The sequence below is a fragment of the Centroberyx affinis genome, unplaced genomic scaffold (genome assembly GCF_046629955.1).
Source record: "Centroberyx affinis isolate AG114_WGS23_722 - 3 ecotype Tasmania unplaced genomic scaffold, CSIRO-AGI_Caff_v1 ptg002720l_1, whole genome shotgun sequence".
Taxonomy (NCBI): Eukaryota; Metazoa; Chordata; class Actinopteri; order Beryciformes; family Berycidae; genus Centroberyx; species Centroberyx affinis.
The window spans coordinates 189,222-211,867 of record NW_027280889.1 but is presented as its reverse complement, the minus strand read 5'-3'; the positions used below and the strand labels follow the sequence as shown (position 1 = coordinate 211,867).

The 22,646-nt window shown below is 41.2% G+C and overlaps 1 protein-coding gene across 1 annotated transcript in view; it reads left to right on the top strand.

The window, feature by feature from the left end:
- Positions 1-5,293: 5,293 nt before the first annotated feature.
- spega (striated muscle enriched protein kinase a) overlaps positions 5,294-22,646 on the top strand; it is a 52,474-nt gene continuing 35,121 nt past the window's right edge. The window contains exons 1-2 of the mRNA XM_071535490.1: positions 5,294-5,657; positions 22,505-22,609. Coding sequence (XP_071391591.1) covers positions 5,294-5,657; positions 22,505-22,609 — 469 coding nt within the window. The remainder of the gene's footprint in view (positions 5,658-22,504; positions 22,610-22,646) is intronic.

Here is a 22,646-nt window from a genome sequence, read left to right as displayed (position 1 = left end):
AGAAGTAAAATATCTGCTGTCTACATTTAGATAGCATAGTTGCATTTGGATTGCTGCACCCCCTTTCCAACCCAAGTGGTATATTCCAATCTGCGCTAAGAAAAGTCTGCGTTTAGCTAGCTAGCTAACTGTTGTTGTTTTTTTAGAGTAGCTAGCATACTGGGTTTGGCAAGCTATCTAGCAAAGCTAAAGTGAGATGTTTTCAACAGATTAATGAAGATGATAGCCTACTGTTAACAGTGTCAGCACAGCAGAGCAACAGCAACAGGTAGGATGCCAAAACAAAAGGATTTGTTAGAGAAAAAAATGAATTAATAATGTTTTCATGTAACTGGCTTGTTAGTTTCTAAAAACATAAATGAAGCCTTTGCAGACACATCTCCTGTGTTCATAGCATCTCTTTAAATTAATTGGGTTCTTTAATGTAGCATTGAGAATCATGCATCACTACGGAAGAGGATTAGGGCCACGTGAAAAATGTATTTGAGTTCTGAGTTTAAAGTCAGAATTCTGACTTTAAACTCAGAATATGTAAAATTGCAGGAAATGGCATATTAAAAAAAAAAAAAAAAAAAAAAAAAATTCTAGGGGAGGTCCCCCACAACCCCCGCCCTGTTCAGAATTTTCCCCTCCACATTTACGTAAAGTTAGGCGCCCATGCCCACAAGTACAGTACAACAACACTGCTCTTCATACTGCTATGTTTTGCATACATGTATCCGTCTAAGCACAAATGTTCATGCACACGCATTGTGGCTTAAAACTCCAATGGATCTAGAGAATTCATAAAGTGGAGGAACTCCCAAGGTTAAAGTTGACTATTTGATTTCAATTGACTCTAATAAAATCATACTGTCCTTGGATGGCTATTTCAGAAAATGTTTTTTACTATGTTGCAAAGTAGCTGATCCTAAAGATACTTTTGAGTCTCACATGCAGGTGAAAAAGCATTAAAAACAGAAGGTGCATACAGATTAATACTACACATGCATCTGATGGCAAACACCAAGCTACAGCCAGCTGTAAAAGGTAAAAAAAAAAAAGTATGTATTATCAGCTTTTGAGCAGACTTTTGCAATTACCAGCAACAATAAGGATATATCAGTCAAATTATTTGAAATGATGTGTCAATTTTCAAACAACAATTTATGTCGGGTCCATTTGCAAACTTGTGTAACACCACTGCAGGATGACAATATGCAAACATCGTCAATCCTGAAAACCCTCAGGTCTAACTAGTCGCTAATTGTTAATTATTTATTTGAAATGATCAATAATTAAAATAAACTGTAAAACATATTTTAGAATGATTATAATCTTAATAATTTAATGTTGTTTATTGATATTTTAAGGACTTCAGATCCATGGAGAACTTCACTTTTATGTCTGGCGCACAATGTCATCTGGATTTTTCACTGCGGCCTATCTAGTAAAAGTTACTGCTGTAATTTCCCCATCAAATCAACTTTGCTAGGAGCTGTTGAGCTGATGAGAAGTGGAAAGTACTGTATGTCTCTGAACATTATATAACCTTTCACATGGCATTAAACACTCCCATAAATCCAGAATAACTTGTGGCTGTATAATTTGACTGTGCATTTGTATACTTTAAGTACAGTATGTTTAAGGAGGTACATAGTAGGTACTATTCAATTCTCACCTGACTGGATTTTACACCTCAGGGTCTAAATAGATGTTAGACAGCTAATCAAGTTCTTACAGTTGATTAAGATGGGAAGAAGGGAACATGCAGACAACACCAAACACAGAAAGTACACTCTATCTTGAATATGTATATATGCCCAGAGGATCACCCTGAGGATGCAAAGATTTTCATATATGACAGCCTATATAGCGCATATTAGGCCTTTTTTTTTTTTTTTTTTTTAATCTTGTGCCCTCACTTGCACTGCACCAAGGCAATGGTTGTCAAATGTGGGGTTAGGGGACCTACAGAGGTCTTTGAAAGGATTCCAAGAAAGCAAAATGAGAAATAGCTTAATTTCACTATTATTGCTTTCATTTGAAGATAGGACAATCATATATAGGAATGTGTATTTTATGTGTTACCTGCCTACCTGCAGTATAAACTAAACTCAGTAGAAAAGGATACTGTTACTCAGCAGATCTGTAGGATTCAACCTCCACCCAGTTGCTAGTGTAGGCGCAATGCTAGGTCAGTCTAGTTATTACTAAAACATTTGTTAGCAAAAATAATTTTTTGTCAGCATAGATCAACTACTGCAGTTGCAAAGCCATAGGTTCCTAACACCAGACTCCTTGATGAATACGTCCTGTGCTGTGGAGAAAATAACTGTCTTCCTTACTCCAGTCCCAGTATTCAGTTTGGATTGTGGCTGTTTCACATAATTTCCTCTGTGGATATGTTTGTTTTCTCCCTGCAGGGTGGTCAGGACTACACTGAGCTATGTGCGTGTATAATTGACAGGCAGTAGGTAGGCCTCCTTGCAGAGAGCTCACCTGATTGGTTGAGGCCTACCAGGTGCGGTGAGAGTTTGGAGAGCCTGAAAACAGAGGCAGAGGCTATACAGAGGCCTGATCTTCTCTCAGACCATTTGAATTACTGATAGCGGAGAAGGTGTTATGAAATTTTCACCAAATAATACAAAAAGAAAGAAAAGAATACAAAAATAATACAAAATTCAGCTTTAAGTGATGTGCATCTCTCAGGCTCTTTCCCATACGCAGGGGGAGTCTTTAGACTCTGTTGGTATCGGTGCCAATATAACAAATTAATCAACAAAATAATTTACTGACCCCTATTATGTACAGTAACACGCCATTTTAAAGCTCTGAATACAAACATCAGTAATCTATAAAAAACACAAGAAGTAAATGTAATCTCCCACAAATGATACAGGCAGCCATTGGGCCAATCAGTAACAAGCTGCATCTTCCCTCCAAATTTCAAAACAATTGGACCAGTGGTGCAGCAGTTATGGCCTTTCAGCATGTGAAATTTTGACTGTAACACCAGAACACATTGCCAAAATGCATCAGCCCTGTCTATACTTCCATATTTCATCACATTGGGGGGGACGAAACTTGGAAGGATAATGCATTTTGCTGTGTTCTGTGTTCTGGCATTTAAAACATTACACTGATTGGCCTGATGGAGGCACTATAATTAAAGGTCAAAATTTGGAACTTTGAGATGCATTCACTATTACACAACAAGTCAGATTTTGATGAAACTTGGAGGGATAATGCGTTTTCTTTACTGTTGCCTTGCTTCTGCTTTGACTTTGTTCAAGTGGATCCTCCCTGCTGGCAGAATGAAAGCTCCAGTCCTGCTGGTGTTTAGTTTATCATTGATGAAGCTCATATGTAGGATATTTAGTTTATCATTGATGAAGTTCATATGTAGGATATGTAGGACTCTGATCAGATGATGATGATGATGATGATTGCTGGCATGAAAGTAAAGCACATTATGAGTTAGTTTAAAGTTGTGTGACATCTCAAGGCCTTTTGTCGACCTTTCAAGATAGAATCACCATAATTGAACAATGAATTTAAGTTAGCACAATTTTTACTTAATTAAATGTAGGGGTGTTTCGGAAAAAGATACTTCCAACTGAATGACCGTCCCTAAGAATGTGCTCTTATTTGATTCACTTTTAAAATTGAATGTAAACAAGCAAAAATGCTACATTATATATGAATTTTGTTATATGTGAAGTTTGTTTTTTCTTTGTTTGTAAGATTGATTTTTTTTTTTACATTTGTCAAAGAATGAAAGAAAGGAAGACAGAGGAGTGAAACCTCAGATTTTTTATATTTTTATATTATATATTTACATATATATTGACATTTTTGTCACTAAATTACTTTAACTGTGTCAGTAAGATACATGTATTGAAAATGAAATGCTGTTGCACCAGCTGCAGTTGTTTTTAAGCTGCTTTATTATACTGTAGCTATTGTTATGTTAGTGCCCTACAGTTGTATGAATCACTAAGTCCTATCTGCATTCTTGGACACCCTTTTTATAGCATGTCCGCCTCTCACACACATGCTCCCTGTCTCTCTTTCACATACACACACACACACACACATTTTGGTTGATAACATTATCTGAAGGGGTTGGGGTGTGCTAGCGTGTGTGTGTGTGTGCGTGCGTGTGCTTGTGTGTGTGTGTATGTATGGATAAGGTCATATGGCAGCCCAAGAAATGTGACCTATCCATGGTGGTGCAGCTGTCATTTCAAAGCTGGTGGGGGGGCAGGGGGGTAGTTTAACGAAGGAAGGAGACAAGAGAGAGAGAGGAGGTAGAGAACAACACAAAACGGAGAGAGACCACAAAACAGGGAATAGAGTGCCTGAGTGGTTTGACATTAAAGCCAACACTGAGCATTAGAGAAGGAATCTCTCTCTCTTTCTCTCTCTCTCTCCCTCTCTCCCTCTCTCTCTCTCTCTCCCTCTCTCTCTCTCTCCTTCTCCCTCTCTCCCTCTCTCTTTGACCCCTCCTCAGTAGGGTGAAAGCAGACCCCAGAGCTGTTGAAAGGGACCGTGCTGGTGGCTGCTAATGCTACATGATCTAGGCTGGACTTACACCTAGAGCCCGGGCGCGCTAAAGGACACACAGAGACGCAGGCTTTAGTAATTGATTTGAGATGAAACATTTTGCTCCATGGATCTCGTTACCTCAGCTGGGACTTTGCAAGGATGTCCAGAGGGATTCCTTTCGGCTTTCAGGGCAAAAGTGAAGTAAGTTACATTTCTCTCTGTTGTCGGGGAAATGCTGTTTTTGGATGAGAATTATGTGTGGGTTGCTATATCATGAAGCACAGTAAAATTCATGATTTTGTAACATATCAGTATTACTTAAAAACAGTCTGATTCAAAATCAGATAATGACCTATTCAAATGAAATTTTCATGACATATCACTAAAGTATACAGTAATTTTGGCATTCCATTTATTGCTATTTCGAATACTTCTGAACTTAACCGTCTTTCTTACTATCACCTCAACTGAGCTAATGAACTTGACCTGCAAACAATGTTTACTGTCAAAATGTATACATAACATAACTGTGATGTCAATCTGATTACTGTAATCTGGTCAACGCAGTCCCAGATGCTACAGCCCGGGTCAGAAGTCCTCTGATAGTCCCTGTGAGCCCGGGGATATCTAAACCAATGGAGGATTTCAAAAGAGGCCTCAAGTAACTCCAGCTCACCCCAAGAAGGCAGTCAGTTTGAGTCCCCCCCCCCTCAATAACTTGTCAAAAACCATGAGTTCAGCCCAACCGCCAAGCACAAAAAAGATGGCAGAAGGCCCAGGATCCAGCCCCAGTCTCGACATCCCGTCCAAGAGGGCGAAAGTCGCCGAAAACCCAGCTTTAACAGACGAATCCTCGCCGCCAGTTTTCATCCGTAAGCTCCGCAAGGCAGCAGTGGGCACAGGGTGTGATATCCGCCTCAGGGTGTCGGTGGCAGGATTTCCAAAGCCTTCGTTGGCCTGGTACCACAACGATGAGCTCCTTCCTCGGTCAGAAGCCCAGGACTCAGGGGGACTGTGGATACGGGACTGCCACACCACCGACGCTGGCCTGTATACCTGCGTGGCCACCAATGAGCTGGGGGAGGCGAGCACCAGTGCCGTCTTGGCCATTATAGACCTTGGTGAAGGTAATTACATCTAACTGAGATTTACTCTCTCTTTAGCAGGAAGACAAATGTTTTGCCAAGGTGAAAGTAAGAGACTGACAATGAATCCTCAAGTCGCGGTTGCAAGTATAATCATGTAAAAGACACAGTAACAACACTTTAGGGCCCCAAAGTACCAAAAAACTCTGTGACAGCTCTCAAGCCAGAATATGCATGACATGGGATTTTAGATTAGATTTGAGCTTCAAATGTTCTTTTATAAAGGTCGATGTTAAACAGTAGTTTCTTTAACATTAAAAAAAAAAGACATTTTGTTGCATTACCCAGATGCCACCCAAATGGACCGATTACCTAACTACACTGATCTTACATTTCCCATTGTTTAGAGCAGTGGTTCTCAAACTGGGGGTTGGGACCCCCAAGGGATCGTCAGATAATTTTGGGGGTCATGAGATTATTTATGGAACAGGAAAAAAAAATAATTCTTCTACACTAATGTATTATTGTGTGATTTTTCTGAATACTGTCTAATTTTAGCTTTTTTCTTGTGAAAGACTGAATAGCTTTCAGCCTCAAAGTCTCCACTGATAATCAAATGAAACAACCTGAAAATGGAAAATCATTTTTTAGCTGAACTGTTCACCACTCTGCATATGCAGCCTCACGGGGGTCGCGAGCAGGCATTGCTTCGTTTTAAGGGGTCACAAGATGAAAAGTTTGAGAACCACATGGTTTAATTAGAGAATATTGGTTGGACCAAGATCTGATGGTAAAATTAGAGGACAGTTATAGAATTGATGGTTTCTTCTGTAACCAGTATAATATTTCTGTCAAGGGCACAAGTTCAAATCTATGAACACTAATTGGCATTCTCAACAGAGTGCCAAGGATAATTCACTCTGCCTTTTATCATTACTATTTCATCCCATGAAACATCATCCCTTTCAATGACAGTTCACCCAGACAGAACTAGATCCAAGCTTGCCTCTGTGTTTTAAGCATTAGACAGTAATGCTGTGTCTCATGTCTGTGGAGAAGGATTGGGAGACAGTTAAAATTAGCTTGTGGATGTAAATAGAGACTCAAATTGGGGGTGGGGGTGGAAGTGTCACCTGCCATTGCTTTCTATTAGCTGCACAGCTGAACCCATCAACTCTTGAACCTTGTTGGTGATTGTTGTGTTTGCTGAGCTGAAGAAGCTCTTCTTCGGGGCACCTGGTAAGAATGGGGCTGCCATTTTTACTCGGAGGATATGTTGCATTTAATACAAGTCCTGAAGCACGGGCAATTCCAACTAATGACCTGTGAAACTCCAATCTCCTGGCGTTAAAGCCATTAAAACAGAAAAACATTGCATTGGCTACAGCTGTGAATATAATTAAGGCTGATAGCAAGGGCCTATAGGCTACTGTTGGAAGATCAAAGCTTGTGGTCGACATCTATTTGCAGTTATGTACCTAGATTAATCCTTTTGTTGTATGATGTTAATTTTATTACCCAAGTGCAAACAGCATTAACTGGAATTTGCATGCATGTAGTTAGTGCCGCAGGGCAGTGAGTTCGAACATGGTTTCCATATGCATTTTGGAGCAGAAGGTAAAGCTGAGTTAGCTCATAGGTCACAACATGGTAGCTAGTATATTTTCAGAGAGATCTCTTTGAACAGATTGACCATAGTGGCATATGTGTACAAGGGCTGCACGGCATTGAAAAACAAAATCATGTTGGCATTTTTTGTGAATATTGTGATTTCAATTTCGATTTCGATTTCACATAAAACTTCCAACATTTGGAAGTTGCATCAGTCAATATCGCTAAGTCAATATTTATCAATTAATTGTATAGCCTCAGTGTATACTTGCACACGCACATGCACAACGCCGAATGTGGACAAAGTGGGACAAAGATTAAGAGGTAATAATCTGATTATCTCTGTGTTTCAAGACAGTTAAGCAGAATATCACTGCTGTAGAGGTTCTGTAACACTTTTGTAACACTTCTAAAATTAGAAAGCTTTGGGGGGATAGCTATGCTCAGGGTGGCAGTGCTGTCGGCGTAAATTCACATAGCAAAGCTGCAGCATGAGAGAGATGAATTGGCCTTTTGAAAGGCTTCAGTAGGAGCAGCTCTTGTCTCCTCTTTCTCATCATCTGGCTCAAAGCCTCATTCTCAGTACAGTATGTCATTTCCTCACTCACTCACTCCTACTGTAAGCATATTCTTGCATTTTCTTTGTTAATATATTTCATTATCTTCTTTATCACTTTATATCCTCCTTTTTTGTGATTTGTGATACACCGCTATTGATCCCTGAAGGAAAAAAAAAGTCTTGTCTTTACCCTGTAACATTCCATCATGGGTCAGCCTCTTTATACTAAGAACTACTTGACTCGACTACTATGAAAGACCAGTTTGACCATCCAAACCTTGCTCAGTCCAATGGGAGGAGATTGAGAAATCAGATTGCAGAGGCACCCTGTCTTTGTCTCTTTCTCACTTTCAATTCCTGAGTGTCCTACATGTTATCTCCTCAGGCTGAGCCTAAGACTAAATCTGCACTTATCTCAACTGCTACCCTTACATTCTCTGCATGACCCCCTTCTCTATTCCTCATCTTGTCCCTTCTATCCCTGTTTATCCCTTCACCTCTGCCTTACAGAGATGATGATAGCATTTGTCAGTGTGGCTTCTGTGGCTTTTTTAAGCTCACCTCTTCTCCTGCCTCAGTAACTGACTCTAGCCTGAGCAGTTACCGGGCCCGCATAAGCTCCTGCACCAACACTCACCCAGCCCGGGTACACAGCAAAAAACCTTAACTGCTTATTTACTATAGTATTGAGTTTCAATATCTCATTTTGCTTAAGACGTGAACAAAACTGGCGAGATAATTTCACTTGTTTCCAGTGCAAATCAACTTGATTCAAGAAAGTTTTTGAAACACTGGAAACAAGTGAAATTATCTCAATACCCTTCACTGTAAGGTATGAATGATTGATACATTCCACAAGATATTTTGTGATGAAGCGTTGTAATTTACTTTTCTGGTGTACCCACTTTACCTCAACCTGCCTCATCTACTCAAAGGTGGGCGTATGGGTATATACATATAGCTAGTAGCTAGCCAACTAGTTTGTGAACATTGTCGTATGTCTGTGATCACGGCCACGCTTCTTAATGTAAACGTAACACATTGTGGCTGTTGTGGCTGCATTGCATTCTGGTCTATTGAGGCTGCTGTTGGTGGAGAAATTGGACTTTTCTACGATTAATTTCTCCTTGTATGATTGTTGAACACTGGTACAATAGTGAGTCTAGAAAGATGCCCTTGCTCTTTGATTCTGAGGAACCAAAACCTGATGTTTACCATTGATGTTTTATAGCTGAAAATGTTCCCTCCATTGTAGTTGCTGGAAATATTTCATTGTGAAGTCACATCGTCTACGTTTCCAAGACCCCAACACTCATACCCAGACCCAGTCCTACTATCAGCACTGTCCCCTATCACCAAGCCCCGAGCCACAGCCTGAGCTTCAGTATCAGCACTGATACCCAAACCCCAGACCTACTCTTAGCACCTGCATCACCGTTATCAACACCCATGCAAATGCTTAAAATGACGTGTACTGTAGATTGATTTGTAGACCAGGGATACCACACAGCAATGGAGTGCCTTCTTTAGGCATTCACCACCCAGCTCCAACTTTATCAATAACACCAAGTCTTACAACACAATTACACCTGGACGCTTTGCTCTCCAATTGAAATTCATTTATTGCAAATGATGGCATCTGCATCATTGCACTGCAGATGCATTACACTGTGTCAAAAATCGCAATGAATATTTATTGAAACCCCAAATTCTACCGAGCAGTGATTTTCTGCATTGTTTAGTGCCTAATGAGCAGAAATGATTCTATTAGTCATTTCCATAGCTGGCTCATCACTGGGATACTGCCACAGCGCTAAATTACGATTTGCAAGAATGTTATTTCAAGAATAACATCGCATTTGGCCGTGTAACCACGCCTCATCAGTTTCACGTCATCCATTTGATCCTTGCGTAGAACTCTGAACATGGTTTACAGCAAGGTCATTGTATTGTAGATTAGGTTCAATCACAGCCTTATTGCCTTTGCCTGTAGAGAAAGTAGACAGTTGAGCTGACATGTCACCAACTCTCACACTATGATGAGGCATGCATGGTCCAGCTGTCATATCACTCAGCACCTCTCTCTCTCTCTCTCTTTCTCTCTCTCTCTCTCTCTCTCTCTCTCTCTCTCTCTCTCTCTCGCTCCCTAACCTTTGCTAGATTCACTTTACTATAAAAAAATTATCTAACAGGGCTACTGGACAGTACAGATAACATGTTTTCTCCCATGTTTTCTCTTTTGCCTGTTCTCAGTGTCCTAGTTGTATTTCCTTTCTGACCTTTGTCTCCCTCTCTCTCTCTCTCTCTCTCTCTCTCTCTCCCCCCTAACTTTTGCTAGATTCAATTTACTATCTGTATGTATCTAACATGGCTACTGCACATCGCAAATAACATGTAACATTCTTTTTTTTCTCAACCTCTCTGTTGCCTGTTCTCTGGGTCCAAGCTGTTTTATTTCCTTTCTGACCTCTGTCTCCCTCTTACATCTCTCTCTCTCTCTCTCTCTCTCTCTCTCTCTCTCTCTCTCTCTCTCTCTCTCTCTCTCTCTCTCTCTCTCTCTCTCTCTCTCTCTCTCTCTCTCTCTCTCTCTCTCTCTCTCTCTCTCTCTCTCTCTCTCTCTCTCTCTCTCTCTCTTGTTCTTTATGGCATGGTATGTGCCTGCCAGGGGCCTGGTGCTTTAGTGATGTGTAGATACCGCCGGCCCCCTTCTCCTATTGCACCAGCAGACATCACAGGTAATTATAGCATCACCATGGTCAAGACGCGGCACTGTCACACTCAATCACTATCACCATGATGAAAGAGAGACGGGGAGGGCGTGTTGGGGGACTGTGTGTGTGTGTGTATGTGTGTTTGTGAATGCACGGATGTATGTTTGTGAAGGTGTGTGTATGTGTATGTGCACATGTGTGTAGATGAGTTGTGAGCTTGTGTGCAGTTAGTATTAATGGCTGTAAACAATTTTCCAGTGTTGATCAGTGAGTCAGACATGACGTGCATGCATGACTGTCGCTTTAAGATATCAGCCTGAGAGATCAGACAATAAGAAACCAGACCGGTGCTGTGTCACAAGTCTAGACTACTTTATTGACGTCACCCTCTGGCGTATAGCTTTTGATTAACATACTGCCAGGCATCTAAAGGCAGACGCAACAGTTTGATGGAAGCTCCCAACAAGTGGCGCATCAGTCACCTGTGGTATTTTATTCTATTTTTATAAAGGGAGATCATAGTTGTGTTCAGACCCAGTAGTATGATAGTCCCAAAGATGACCTGCAGTTATTCATAACCTAACATTTAAAAAGGTCTCTGCTGCTTCTTCCCTGATGGCACTTGAATCCTTTCAAATATAAAATATCTATGAAAGATTGTGCTCATATTTGTATTTGTGTTGTGTACCTGACCAGTTGGTTTAGCTGAGGTAGATGCAGGAACATGTTCTACACTTGTTACAATTATGGGTCTGCCACTTGACTCAACCACAATGGCTGGATATATGAATTTATGAAGATTTTAATTCCAAATAACAAATGTGACATCTCCCTTTTTTCCCCCAAAAATAAATAAAAATTACAAACTCAAAAAATGAAAGCAGATTATGGTACTTTTTAAGTATTCTTTGGTAACTTAACACTTTAACACCCCATAAATATATATGCTTTAGATATAAATATAAATAAATATATAAAATTAATTCACTCATATAAATGAGTTTTGCATTTAAAACTTAGATCAATCTTTCTTACAACCAGTCATATCACTTTTTTTCAAGCAGCTTGTATTCTTCAGTCATTCTGAATTGACTGATATAGTCAAAACGTCTCTATTCTTTGCCATTTTGTTTGCCTTGAAGGGACTGTATCTACTGTGTATCTACTGTAAGTACTGTAGTAGTACAACTTATCATAAACAAACAGTTGGCATTGTTAGCTAACTAACTAGCCACCGGGCATAATAAGCAAATAAATGGTGCTCATGTTAAGATTAATTATTTGCCACCGACACTTTCTTCTGATAGAATATGTTAGCTATTATGCAAATGTTAGCTATTATGCAAATGTTAGCTATTATGCAAATCAGATGTGCTTACAATATGTCAGTGATGGTTAGCTGACTATGGTTAGCTAGCTAACAAGCTGGCATTACCTATACACACAGAATATCACAGGCAAAATAATCAGTTATAATCAGTCAAAAATGGCACAGAAATGAACTATTTCTGTTGAATTCTTTTGAGACGGCCATTTAGAAATGTAATCAGCTGTTCACAGCCGTTGTTGCCCAAAAGGTGTGGGCCTCCATTATGTCCACCAGAGGGTGCGTTACGTCACCTGAAAGTCATCTATACAGTGACAAAAAGACAAACTGACATATTAATAGACAGGGTTCAGTCCTAACATTACTATAAAGGACAGACAGCTCTAAAAAAAAAAACTTACAGTATGGTCAGCATTTGATATTTGTATGCATGAGGCAGTTGTAGTATATCAGTCGTGGTGATCTATAATCACATTCATATTAAGAGTCCGATAGACGCCAAGCTTGTTCTATACATACAGTCATACAGTTTGAATTTATTTTTAACTCAAGCAAGGCTACAGTGTTATTTTCATCTCCAACTCCAAGGTTTATGAGCACTTTGCCATCTGAAATAGATCGGCCTCACTTTAGCCAGTGTCCTAACTGTGTCATTGTCCCACACTGTACAGTATGTGTAGTTGTAGCATATCTTTAATGCTCTTTTACAACATGTCCGCCTTGCATTGCAGTAGCCAAACGCTTCTCAGTCCAAGCACAGTGACCCACACAGGACAGCAAAGGTCGTTTGTGTGCAGCAGTGTGTCTGTGTTTGTGAGTGTGTGTGTGTATGTGTGTATGGGTGTAATCTCCAGCTATAACCAGGGGGCCAGGTTCTCTGTAGGGGGGTACAGAGGGAGAGTACAGTACAACAGGAGGGGGTGTACTATACCCCACTCGAAATAGATCGCTGGAGTTGGCAGTCAAAGTTAGGGAGGACGGGGGAAGACAGGGAGAGGGCAAGAAGCAGAAACATGGGCTGAGGAAGATAGAACAAGGCTAGGGAACAGTAAAGTCCAGCAGCCATCTTAGAATGCACATCCTTGCCTGGCCAATACCGCCGCAATTCACGTCGGAGGAGAAGTCATTTTAAAGACCTCAAGAGAAGCTGTAACTGAGGAGAGTGGCCATGCTGGAGCCATTCTGAGGAAGATTCCTTCTTTTTGGCGGGGTGCTTCAAGGGGAAAGCCTTGAGGAAAGAGCGCGATCAGAGTGGCTCTTCTTCTGTCGGGGTTTGAACATGAACTTGGAAAAGAAGTTCAGTTGGGGAGAAGTAGCCATCTAGTGGGTTTTCAAAGGAACACACAGGGGAAACGCGGCGAGCAAAAAGCCAAGAGCCATGATACGGAAGGAGCTGCTCGATGCACGGAAGGCTTTGAGAAATGTTGGGGACAGTGTGAGCGGGCCGAGGAAGAAGAAGAAGCTGAGAGGTGAGTGGGAGCTGGTATTGAAGAAAAAACAAAGGTACATTAACACATACACACCTTTACAAAATGATTTGTTGGGGACTTTGTTACAGCTGTGTATAAGCAGACACATATCTTAAAGATGCAGTCAACTTTAGTCTCTTTATAAGAGTATGTGTGTAGCCTAAATGACATTTAGCAAAACAATCCTGTTCCCTTTAAGTTCTCTTTAAGTTATGAGTGTGCATAGCTGCCCATAAATGTTCAAATCAGTTGTTTTCACTGTGAATTTCAAATGGATCCCATTTTAAACTATTCAAGAAAATGGTGATGGAAATGACATCACTGCCCTATCCTTCTCACTCAAGTGGTAGCCTGGGACCAGCACATACAAACAGGTGTTCGTCCAAAAAAAGGCATCTTGTACGTCCAGTCCCCCACTAATGAGGAAGCTATTCACAGAATTTCCCTTAAGGTAACACCCGAAATGTGAGAGCCTGCGTTTAAAGGTGCTGTCGAGTGTGTCATCTCGAGACTGAAAAAATGAAATTTAAAAATACCTATATCCATCATTCTCTTTGTTTTTTCAGGACGCAGTTGGGTCCTGCGAAACCCCAGGTGTTTGTGCCTCAAGCCCGTCTGTCTGTGCTCGGTCACTGCGATCACATGTTTGATGACTATTACAGGCCGTAGGCACAGAATAGCATTCCTGCTCTCGCCATTTCTTATCGAGCCAGTCCTCTTGTCAGGACTGTGACTGACTTAAATAAGGCATACTGGAGCAGAGATAAGCTGCAGTTGTTTGATGATTTCACATTCCCTAAATATTATGCTTGGGTGGAGATAAGGTACAATTAATTAGGTTGTATATCCCCATGAGGTGGCCGGGCTCTGAGGCAATATTTAAGGAGGGGCCAACGCCATTTCCTCCAGTGTTTGGTCTGGCAGAGGGTGTGTTTGTGTTCCATCCCAGTGGTACACAGTCATTCACAGGGACCCTCGGGGATTTGGTCAGGATTAGGTGATAGGATTGGGTTGCAGTGTGACTGTCATCACTGGCCACTGCCATGTGGGATTTCCAAGCCACCTCGCCATGTGAACTGAATCGACACGCCGCTGTTCACATTTGTCTCTAAAGGGTCTTGATCTAATCAGTGAAATCACCTGGTAGTAGTCTTTGGTTGGAGCAAAAACCTGCATACAATCGGCCCTCCATGGCACACAGTTGAATACCTGCTGTAGTCGATGCTCCATTCGAGAAGATGCAGAATAAATGTTATATTGTTTTTGTAAAGTTCTATTGCTTAGATGTACTGTATTATCCTTAGATGAACATCAACCAGACATAAGCTCTAAGCAATCAAAGCAATTTCATTTTGAAGCTAAAGCAAAGTCTTCCACTCATAAACCACAAGATGTTACTTTATTACTGTTCAAACCAGTTTTAAACTAGCATTAAGGCATTAAGGCATCAGCACAAATTTTCTTGTCAGCTAAGCCAGTGCCTTCCCCAATTCCCACACACATTCAAATGTTACTTTATGCTGGTTTTAATGAACAGATGTTGTTTTGCAAGTTTGTTTATTTTTTTTATTTTTTGCAAGCCCAGTGCTTTCCCTCACAGAAAAATGGTCAAGAATATTCAAAGTAACTGCGGAAAGTAGTAATGCACGATATGATATGATAGATATGATATGACTAAAGAAACAGCAACAATGTGATTAAGATGCAACAGCACCAGGGCCTGTTTTCTGTTGCAGAGAGATGATGCCAGGCTTGCTGCTGATAAAGCTGTACGCCTGGAGGCATCCATCAAGGCTGCTCCACAGAAAGCTGGCCCCTGTCACAAAATCAATGGGTGTCCGTGAAGTCCGCTCACTTTCTCATTGTTTTACGCTAATTAAACTACAGCACGCTCCAAATTGCGCCAGTCCAAATGTGTATCCCGAAGTCTGTTTAATTCTCATCCATAATTTCTCAATCTCACCTGCAAAGTGAGTGTCAAAGCCAGAGAATACATGTCATATCTTTAGGTCAGGAGTGTCAATGTAATGGAGACATTTAAACTTGACTTTTAAAAATAAATGTGTCTGTGTGTCTTGTTGGCACAGGCTTGTCTGGACCATGTGTTTAGATAAATAATGAGTTTAGGATTGGCTTATGTCCAAGTTTGTATCTACTGTAGGTTTGACTAGTGTGGTTGAATAAGCTGCACTGCTAGGGACAATGTGGCTCTCTTGCACCATCCGGTTGAAAGGATCCATGATCCCGATTAAGACGATTGATTTGCCCCCATTTGAGGTAAATCAAATTACCTTTGGTCTCATGGCCTAATGGCAGATATTTTGTGTTACCCCACCTACAGATTGGCTGAAGCTGAATAGCTGGGGCTTTCAGTGGGTATAAAAGCCCAATCTCACGAGGGACATTTCCAAGCACCATGAAATGAAAGCTCCACCACCTCATCTGACTTCTCATTGGACAATGGTCGTGGAAGCTTGTGTTATGATGGGCTTATTGATCCTGGGTGTTTGAACTGTTACTTGGGGGGTGTATCCCGTATCACGCATAAAGCATTGGTATTGATTACTGCACTCTCTGTTGGACCGAATGCCTCTCACTGGTGATAGATGGAGGAGGGGAGCGAGGCGGGGGAGGGTGAAGAGAGGGAGGTTTGCTAAAATAACAATTGCGAATATCCATGCACAGCAAGCCACCGCAGTTAGGGATGTCTTTGGTGAAAAAGGGATTATTGACTTGAATTTATGCTGTAAAAGGGTAACAAACACATCATCACTGTCACAGTTAAATGGGGATAAAGAAGCTAATGATCAGATTCACGATCCACATTAACTGGGAATCTGGCTTTCACTGATTCATGGCAGTAATAAGTCTTGCATATTGATTCTGTGTTTCCAAGGCCATAAACAGTAACATGCCTCACTCAACACCGTTAAAAAGCACATTGTTCAGCAAAGCCAGGCAGCAGTCAAGTAAAAAAAAAGAGCTGTGCTGAAATGTTAAAGAGGATTCTGGATGGTTAGCTCTTGACTTGGATCTGGGTCTGGCTGTAATTATTTTTAGATTCATGTGATGGATGAGGTGTGGGGAACACAGATGTGTCCATGTGTGTGTGCGCGCGAGAGAGAGAGAGAGGGTAGCAAGTAGTCGCACATTCTCGTCACGCTTCCCTTGCTCTCGACAAATAAGACATCCTTGAGGAGGGCAATCAGCATTTAGAAAGATTCCCTTTGTCTGAACTATATAGATATAAATATTCACACTAGATATTTTAGTGATATGAAAGTAAGTCAATAGTGGATCATTTTACCTTCATCAGGCAAACCTTTCTTCCAGTTGTGATTAAATGAAATGTGCCACACTTTGTATCCAACGCAAAATGTATGAATTCATGTCAAAGATGAGGCTTTTTTGCTAGGTTCTTTTGTGTTTTTAGACAAAATTGTGCAAAAGTCACGTTTATTTGTCCACCTATATGTTGTTACATGATGATAGGTTATAGATGAATTTGTAGTCCGAGGGGGGAGCTGCATTTTACCTACCAGTGCAAATAGCCCATGGCTACTTAAGGCTGCGATAACCTTGACCCTATACAGTGGGTGATCCTGGGAGACATGGAATATGGATGTATAATTGATGGCCTATGGGTGAGCGAGCTGTTCTGCTGACCTGACTGTCCTTAGAGAGAGAAACAAAGAAAAAGGTGGAGAGGATAGAGTGAGAAGAAGAGGGAGCGCTTGGATTTAGGGTTTCTTTTTGTTTGTTTTTAGGAGGGTGCGGTCAGGCGGGAGGGTGGGCACATGCGTGGTTTCTCAGGTAAACAGAATGGAGAAATATTTCACTCACTTTCTCCCGCTCTTCCTCATCCCCCCATCCTCTCTCAAGTCTAGCCATCTCTCCCTCTCCATCCTGATCTGTGCCTCTCCCATTCTCTCTCTTTGCTCTCCTTCTCTTTGTTTCTTTGCTTCCTTTCCTCCTCTCTCTCTCTCTCTCTCCCCCTCCTTTCTCTAATCCCGCTGTCAAGTCTAGCCATCTCTTCCTCTCCCCTCTCCATCCTGATCTATGCCTACTCCCCCTCTCTTTCTCTCTCTCTCTCTGCTCCCTGTCTCTCCTCTCTTTGTCTCTTTGCTTCCTTCCCCCTCTCGCTCCCGCTCTCTATCGCTGAACAACTCTCATCTCTCACTCACTCCTGCTGCTTGGAAAAAGAGACAAAATACTCTGCTGGAGCCAGTTGTTTTTTTCTTCCTCCTCCTCCTCCTCTTCTCCACACACTCATCACTGCTCCCCCCCTCCCCTTCCCGACTTCTCTCGCTCTGAGTCGGCTCTCGGCTGAGGCAGAAGGGGGGTTGAACCAGCTGAGAATTGCCTCTCTCTAGGCAGCGTCTACGTCAGCGAGGGACACTGTTCACATCAGCGGATACACACTCAGACACAAAGACACCTGGCTCTGGCTTATTTGCATCCTCTTTCTCTCTCTCTCTCTCTGTCTCTCTCTCTCTCTCTCTCTCTCCCTCTCTCTCTCTCTTTCTCCCTGTCTTGCTGCCAGACTGGAGAATAAATACACCCACGCACAAAAGACAGCCGAATCCCATTTTGAATCAGATATTTTGATGCCACACCCTGGGCTTTTTAGGGTTGTAGGAATGTTTTTGTGAGCTCGTGCCACAGGTAAATCTCGCACGCTTGAGAGGAAGCACTACTTTACAGAGATGAAGAAAATCTGGTCCAAGAAGAGATTTCAGGTGAGTTTACTCCTTTTTGAACAAAAACGTATATATAATGATGCAATTTTTAAGCTATATGAGTAAGCAAACAATCTCCACGGGAGATTGTTTGCTTTTATAGTAGGTTTTTACATATTGGGATGCCTTGCCACACCCTTTGGCTTGATAATGAGATGCAAATGTATTGATTTGTAAATGATAATGATGGTCATAACAACCATTTTAGGACTGTTTTCTCAGAAAAATGTTGATTAAAGCCCTGGACCAGTGTTTCACGCTGAACCTATTTTGTAATCAAAATTTCTTTCAAACTAAGCTAAGTATGCTTGTGCATTCAGCTCAGTAGAGTAAATGCTAAAAGAGCAAAAGTATGGACAGATGGCGCTCGCTGTTCTCCCCCCTGCTCTCTAACACCCAATGACAAAAAGAGGACAGATCAGGACATCGTAACAGAGAAAGTCAACCTAGGAGAACTCTGCCATGTGTTTTTCCCCTGGGGTGCAAAGGTGTTTAGGGACAAGCGTTGGAAATCATCACTCGCAGAGGAGCAAAGCTTTACAGTGAAACACTGAATAGGCGCACAGTTCGAATTCTCTACGGGTCACATTCGCATCGCCAAACAAACAGTCTAAATTTCCTTTATATGCCCTCTGAACTAGTGTGCATTCTCTTTGCTCTAAAATATGCATGTCGCCTTGGCAGTCGTGACCGTTTGTTATATAATAAGTAATTCATATAACAGGTTTCACAGATTCAGAGCGGTTGAAAAGTGTGTCAGTAGGCTACACTTTTTTGAGACAGGAGAACCAGGGCATCCAGTCGCAAAGGGCTAAGTTGTGAGAAACCCATATGGCAAAGCTTATTTATGATGACCGCTTTGGTTTCTGTGAATTCTGCATCAATATCAAACACCTGGGACACGTTCTTATGCTTCCAGCAACAGAATTTTTAGAATTACTGGATTCAAATAATCCTGATAGGATTTGGATTATGCCCATTGAATATTTCTGAAATGTGTGCCAAACCCTTGCTTTTGAAAAAGATGCTGTTTGTGGCTGCCGTTTGCTGATATGATTGCCTGGAGGCCATAACAATAGGGATCAGGACAGCGATGGAAGCTTCTAGTGGATTCTGCCACACAACAATAACCACCAGGCAACAGTTAATCAAATTGCCTGGCAAAAATATGAACCAATGGGAAGGACGCTCTAAACGTGGGGGGAAATCTATGAAATGAGTCATTTCACTTTGCACTTTTGCTACTTTTGTTTTCTCTCCATCCACTGCAATGCAATGACTCATTTTGTGGAGCTCTCCTTGGTGCTGATTGACAGACCTTCCAGAAGCAGATTTACCAACTGCTTCATCAGTGGACCGAGATTTGATAGAAAATATAGAATATATATAGTAAGAAATATAGAAAGTGAGTGTTTTTGATTAGAAAATGACATATAGTTTCAGAAACACTTTACTTGAAGCACATTGTGAGGCCTCATAAGTACGTTATAATCATTTTTTACACATATATGCACTGTTCTTATATTATAAATTGAAATATACCTCCATTATCATGCGTTATGTTGCTTGCCATACTATTGCCCCAAAGAGTATTCAACCCTAGAGGATTGCATATGTGTGTACTATGACATTATATCATGTTGCACTATGATCATTACGATTACAATGATTGTGATGCACTCAAAATATTCTTATGAGACCTTAAAATATCTTATGAGCAACACTTTAGTACATATCCATAAGTGATGCCTAAGTAGAGACAAATTCTGATACAGAAGAAGCATATTGAAAGTCAGAGATAATGCCACTATTCACAACTTCTCCTACTGTTAGGGGTGTGAGAACAGCAGTGCTTCTGGATTAAAGGGACCATTGTAATCTGCTTTCCCATGTTTTAGTATTGTGTAAAGCTGCATCTCTGGCTGCGTTCTCTTTTGAATAATGCATTTCACTCTGTATCTTGTTTCAGAGAACTGGGCATTCCACACGGACATTTGGCAGATTTACCCATGGTGTGTTGTCAGGATGAGCTTTCCACACCTGTTCTATTGTATCCTATTCAATTCTGTTCTACTCTATTCTACTCTGTTCTGTCAAAAATCAATATTACTGTAACCTGGAAATGTGCTTTGTCATTGTAAAGTTTGTATTTGCATCATTTTTCTTCGTTTCAGTTTGCGTCTTGGCCTTCAGCAGCATGTACTACACATTGATTTATCCCTCTAATAGTTTTTTTTATATATTAAAGTCGCTGTTGTAGAACATCTATATTGCTTTAGTGTATTTCATACATTTTTAATGCTTGATTGCTCACAGAGAGAGTGGGCCTTTTTATTGTACATCCACCCCCACAAAGCAATTCTTTTGTAATCATACTGTAGCATCTCTGCATAACATCTTGGAGTGAATAATTTCTGGCCTCTCCAGTTTATGGTATAATGTAGCTTTTGGCAATATTTGTATTATTTATTATCTTTGCCAAACCAGAGGCTTACATAAGACTCCAAATCACATTTTCTAAGAATCACAAACATAATTCACCATATACTGTATATTGTAGCTAGACATTTTGAAATATAGCCTCTCATAATTACATTGCGAGTCGATTTCCCTTGCCTGGTGTGCAAGCTATTTAGCTCCATTTGATACAGACGGGTGGATCTACATACATGCCCACACCCAGAAACACACACACACACATACTGCAAGCAATGAGTTGATGGTGATTGTTCATGTGACACTGGCTTTCTTGTCATTAGGCAGACTTTCTTCTCCAATTATCTAAAGAGAAGCTGACTTGATGTGAGGCGCAATGACGCGCAACCTATTTTGTGGTTGTCGTTCTCCTCCTTCATGAGTTCTCTAACCAGTAAACATATCTGTCAGCCACCCGGCAGTTTGGCTGGTGATTTTAGACTCTAATGGGTACGAAGAGGATTGGTCGTGTGGGTGAGAGAGATGCTGGTTTCCATAGTAACGGTGCTCTCCCGTCTGCCCTCTCTTGCTGCCACTATGGAAGCGAAGTTTTCCGCTCCTGCCGAAAGCAAAGCTATGGTAAACCTGCCTGTCTTGTCTTGCTTCATCCTCTTGTCTGTCTTTCCATTCTTCTTTCCCTCCGTTCATCTGTTCAGCCTGGTGATGGATTGTGATCTTAACTGTAGCTCAGACTGAGGCTGCTCATTTTGTCTGTGTCCTATGTGCCTGTTTCCCTTATTCCATTTCCACTCATTCCATTTTCTTGTCTTTAATATTGAAGGAGTCTCGCTTCCACAAGGAATTAATTTAATCAAAACCCAGCAAATAATGGGTGTTTAGTGATTGATTTGGCAATACCATACCCGCACATTTATCACTTCACCCCATTCTTGAATATATCTTATAAACTCAAGACTGGGGCGAAATTAATATTGTCTCTGTCCTTTTTGTAGACAGATTACATTTTTGTGGTTGTGTTTCAGTTTCCTCGAACACCATCTCTCATTTTTCACACACTGTCATCTTCTAAATGGCCGACATTTTCTACACCGCTACACAGAAATGTCACTTTCCTTTGTTACACTCCCACTGATCCTGTGAAAAGGTTATCCGATAATCACCTCTCTTCCACTTACTTCCATTTACAGTGAAAGTAAAGGAAATTAAATTCAGTATGAAATAACTCATTTTGGCCATAATTTTGGAGAAATCGTGTGAAAATCTCAATCTTTTAGAAAGAACATAACCATAACTTGTGTAATGTGAAATCTTTGAATATTAGGGTCTGTGTTAAAAATTCCTTGTATTTCAAATATGGTGTATGTTTTGGTTGAGAGGTTTCAAATGGGTGTAACTGATGGTTTTAGAAGGAGAAACAAATGGATGGCATTTTTAGATGGGTAGGACTAATAGCTTAAAATGGATAGGATTAATGTTTTCAGAAAGAGGAAAAATAAAGAAGGAGAGCAGCCAGTAGTAGGTAGCGAACTCATCCAGAAGGACTAGATGAACCTTACCAGCCTGAAAGGATTCATGCCAAGAGTCTTGTCATTGTTGGCATGAATAATTTTACCAAAACAGACTTCAAATTGGTCAGCTCACCCTTCTCTGCTGTCACCAAAGTCAAACTGACATAGACCGGAGGGAAGAGCATCTATAGATACCCATGCCCCCCCCCCCCCCTACACCCCCCACCCCCCCTACCAGGCCATGTATTTTTATAAGCCACAGCTGGCTGGCTTTGCGTCACGGTTGAGCTTCAACCCATTTATTTCACTCCGGGGGACTCTCCAAGGCCCTTTTCAAGGACCCGTCAACTTCTCTACCTCTAAGTAAATGTGAAATGTCATTTTCAGTATGACTCAGTTGTCGTTTTCTGCCTCCTCTTCTCATCCTTGTCCCGAAACCCCCCACCCCCACACCTCTTTTGCTTTCTGAATTACCGTCCTTCTCCTCCGTCTCACCCTTCTCTCCTGTGCTTGCTCTTCCTCGCTTCAGACTCTGAGACCACAGAGGATGAGGCCACAGAACCTCAAGTACCGATGGAAACCAAGGAAGGGGCTGGGAGGCACCAAGACAAGGCTGGCCGGAGAGGGCCTGCAGGTATTTCATCCAAATTCTAGGCATGGTCTGTGATTTA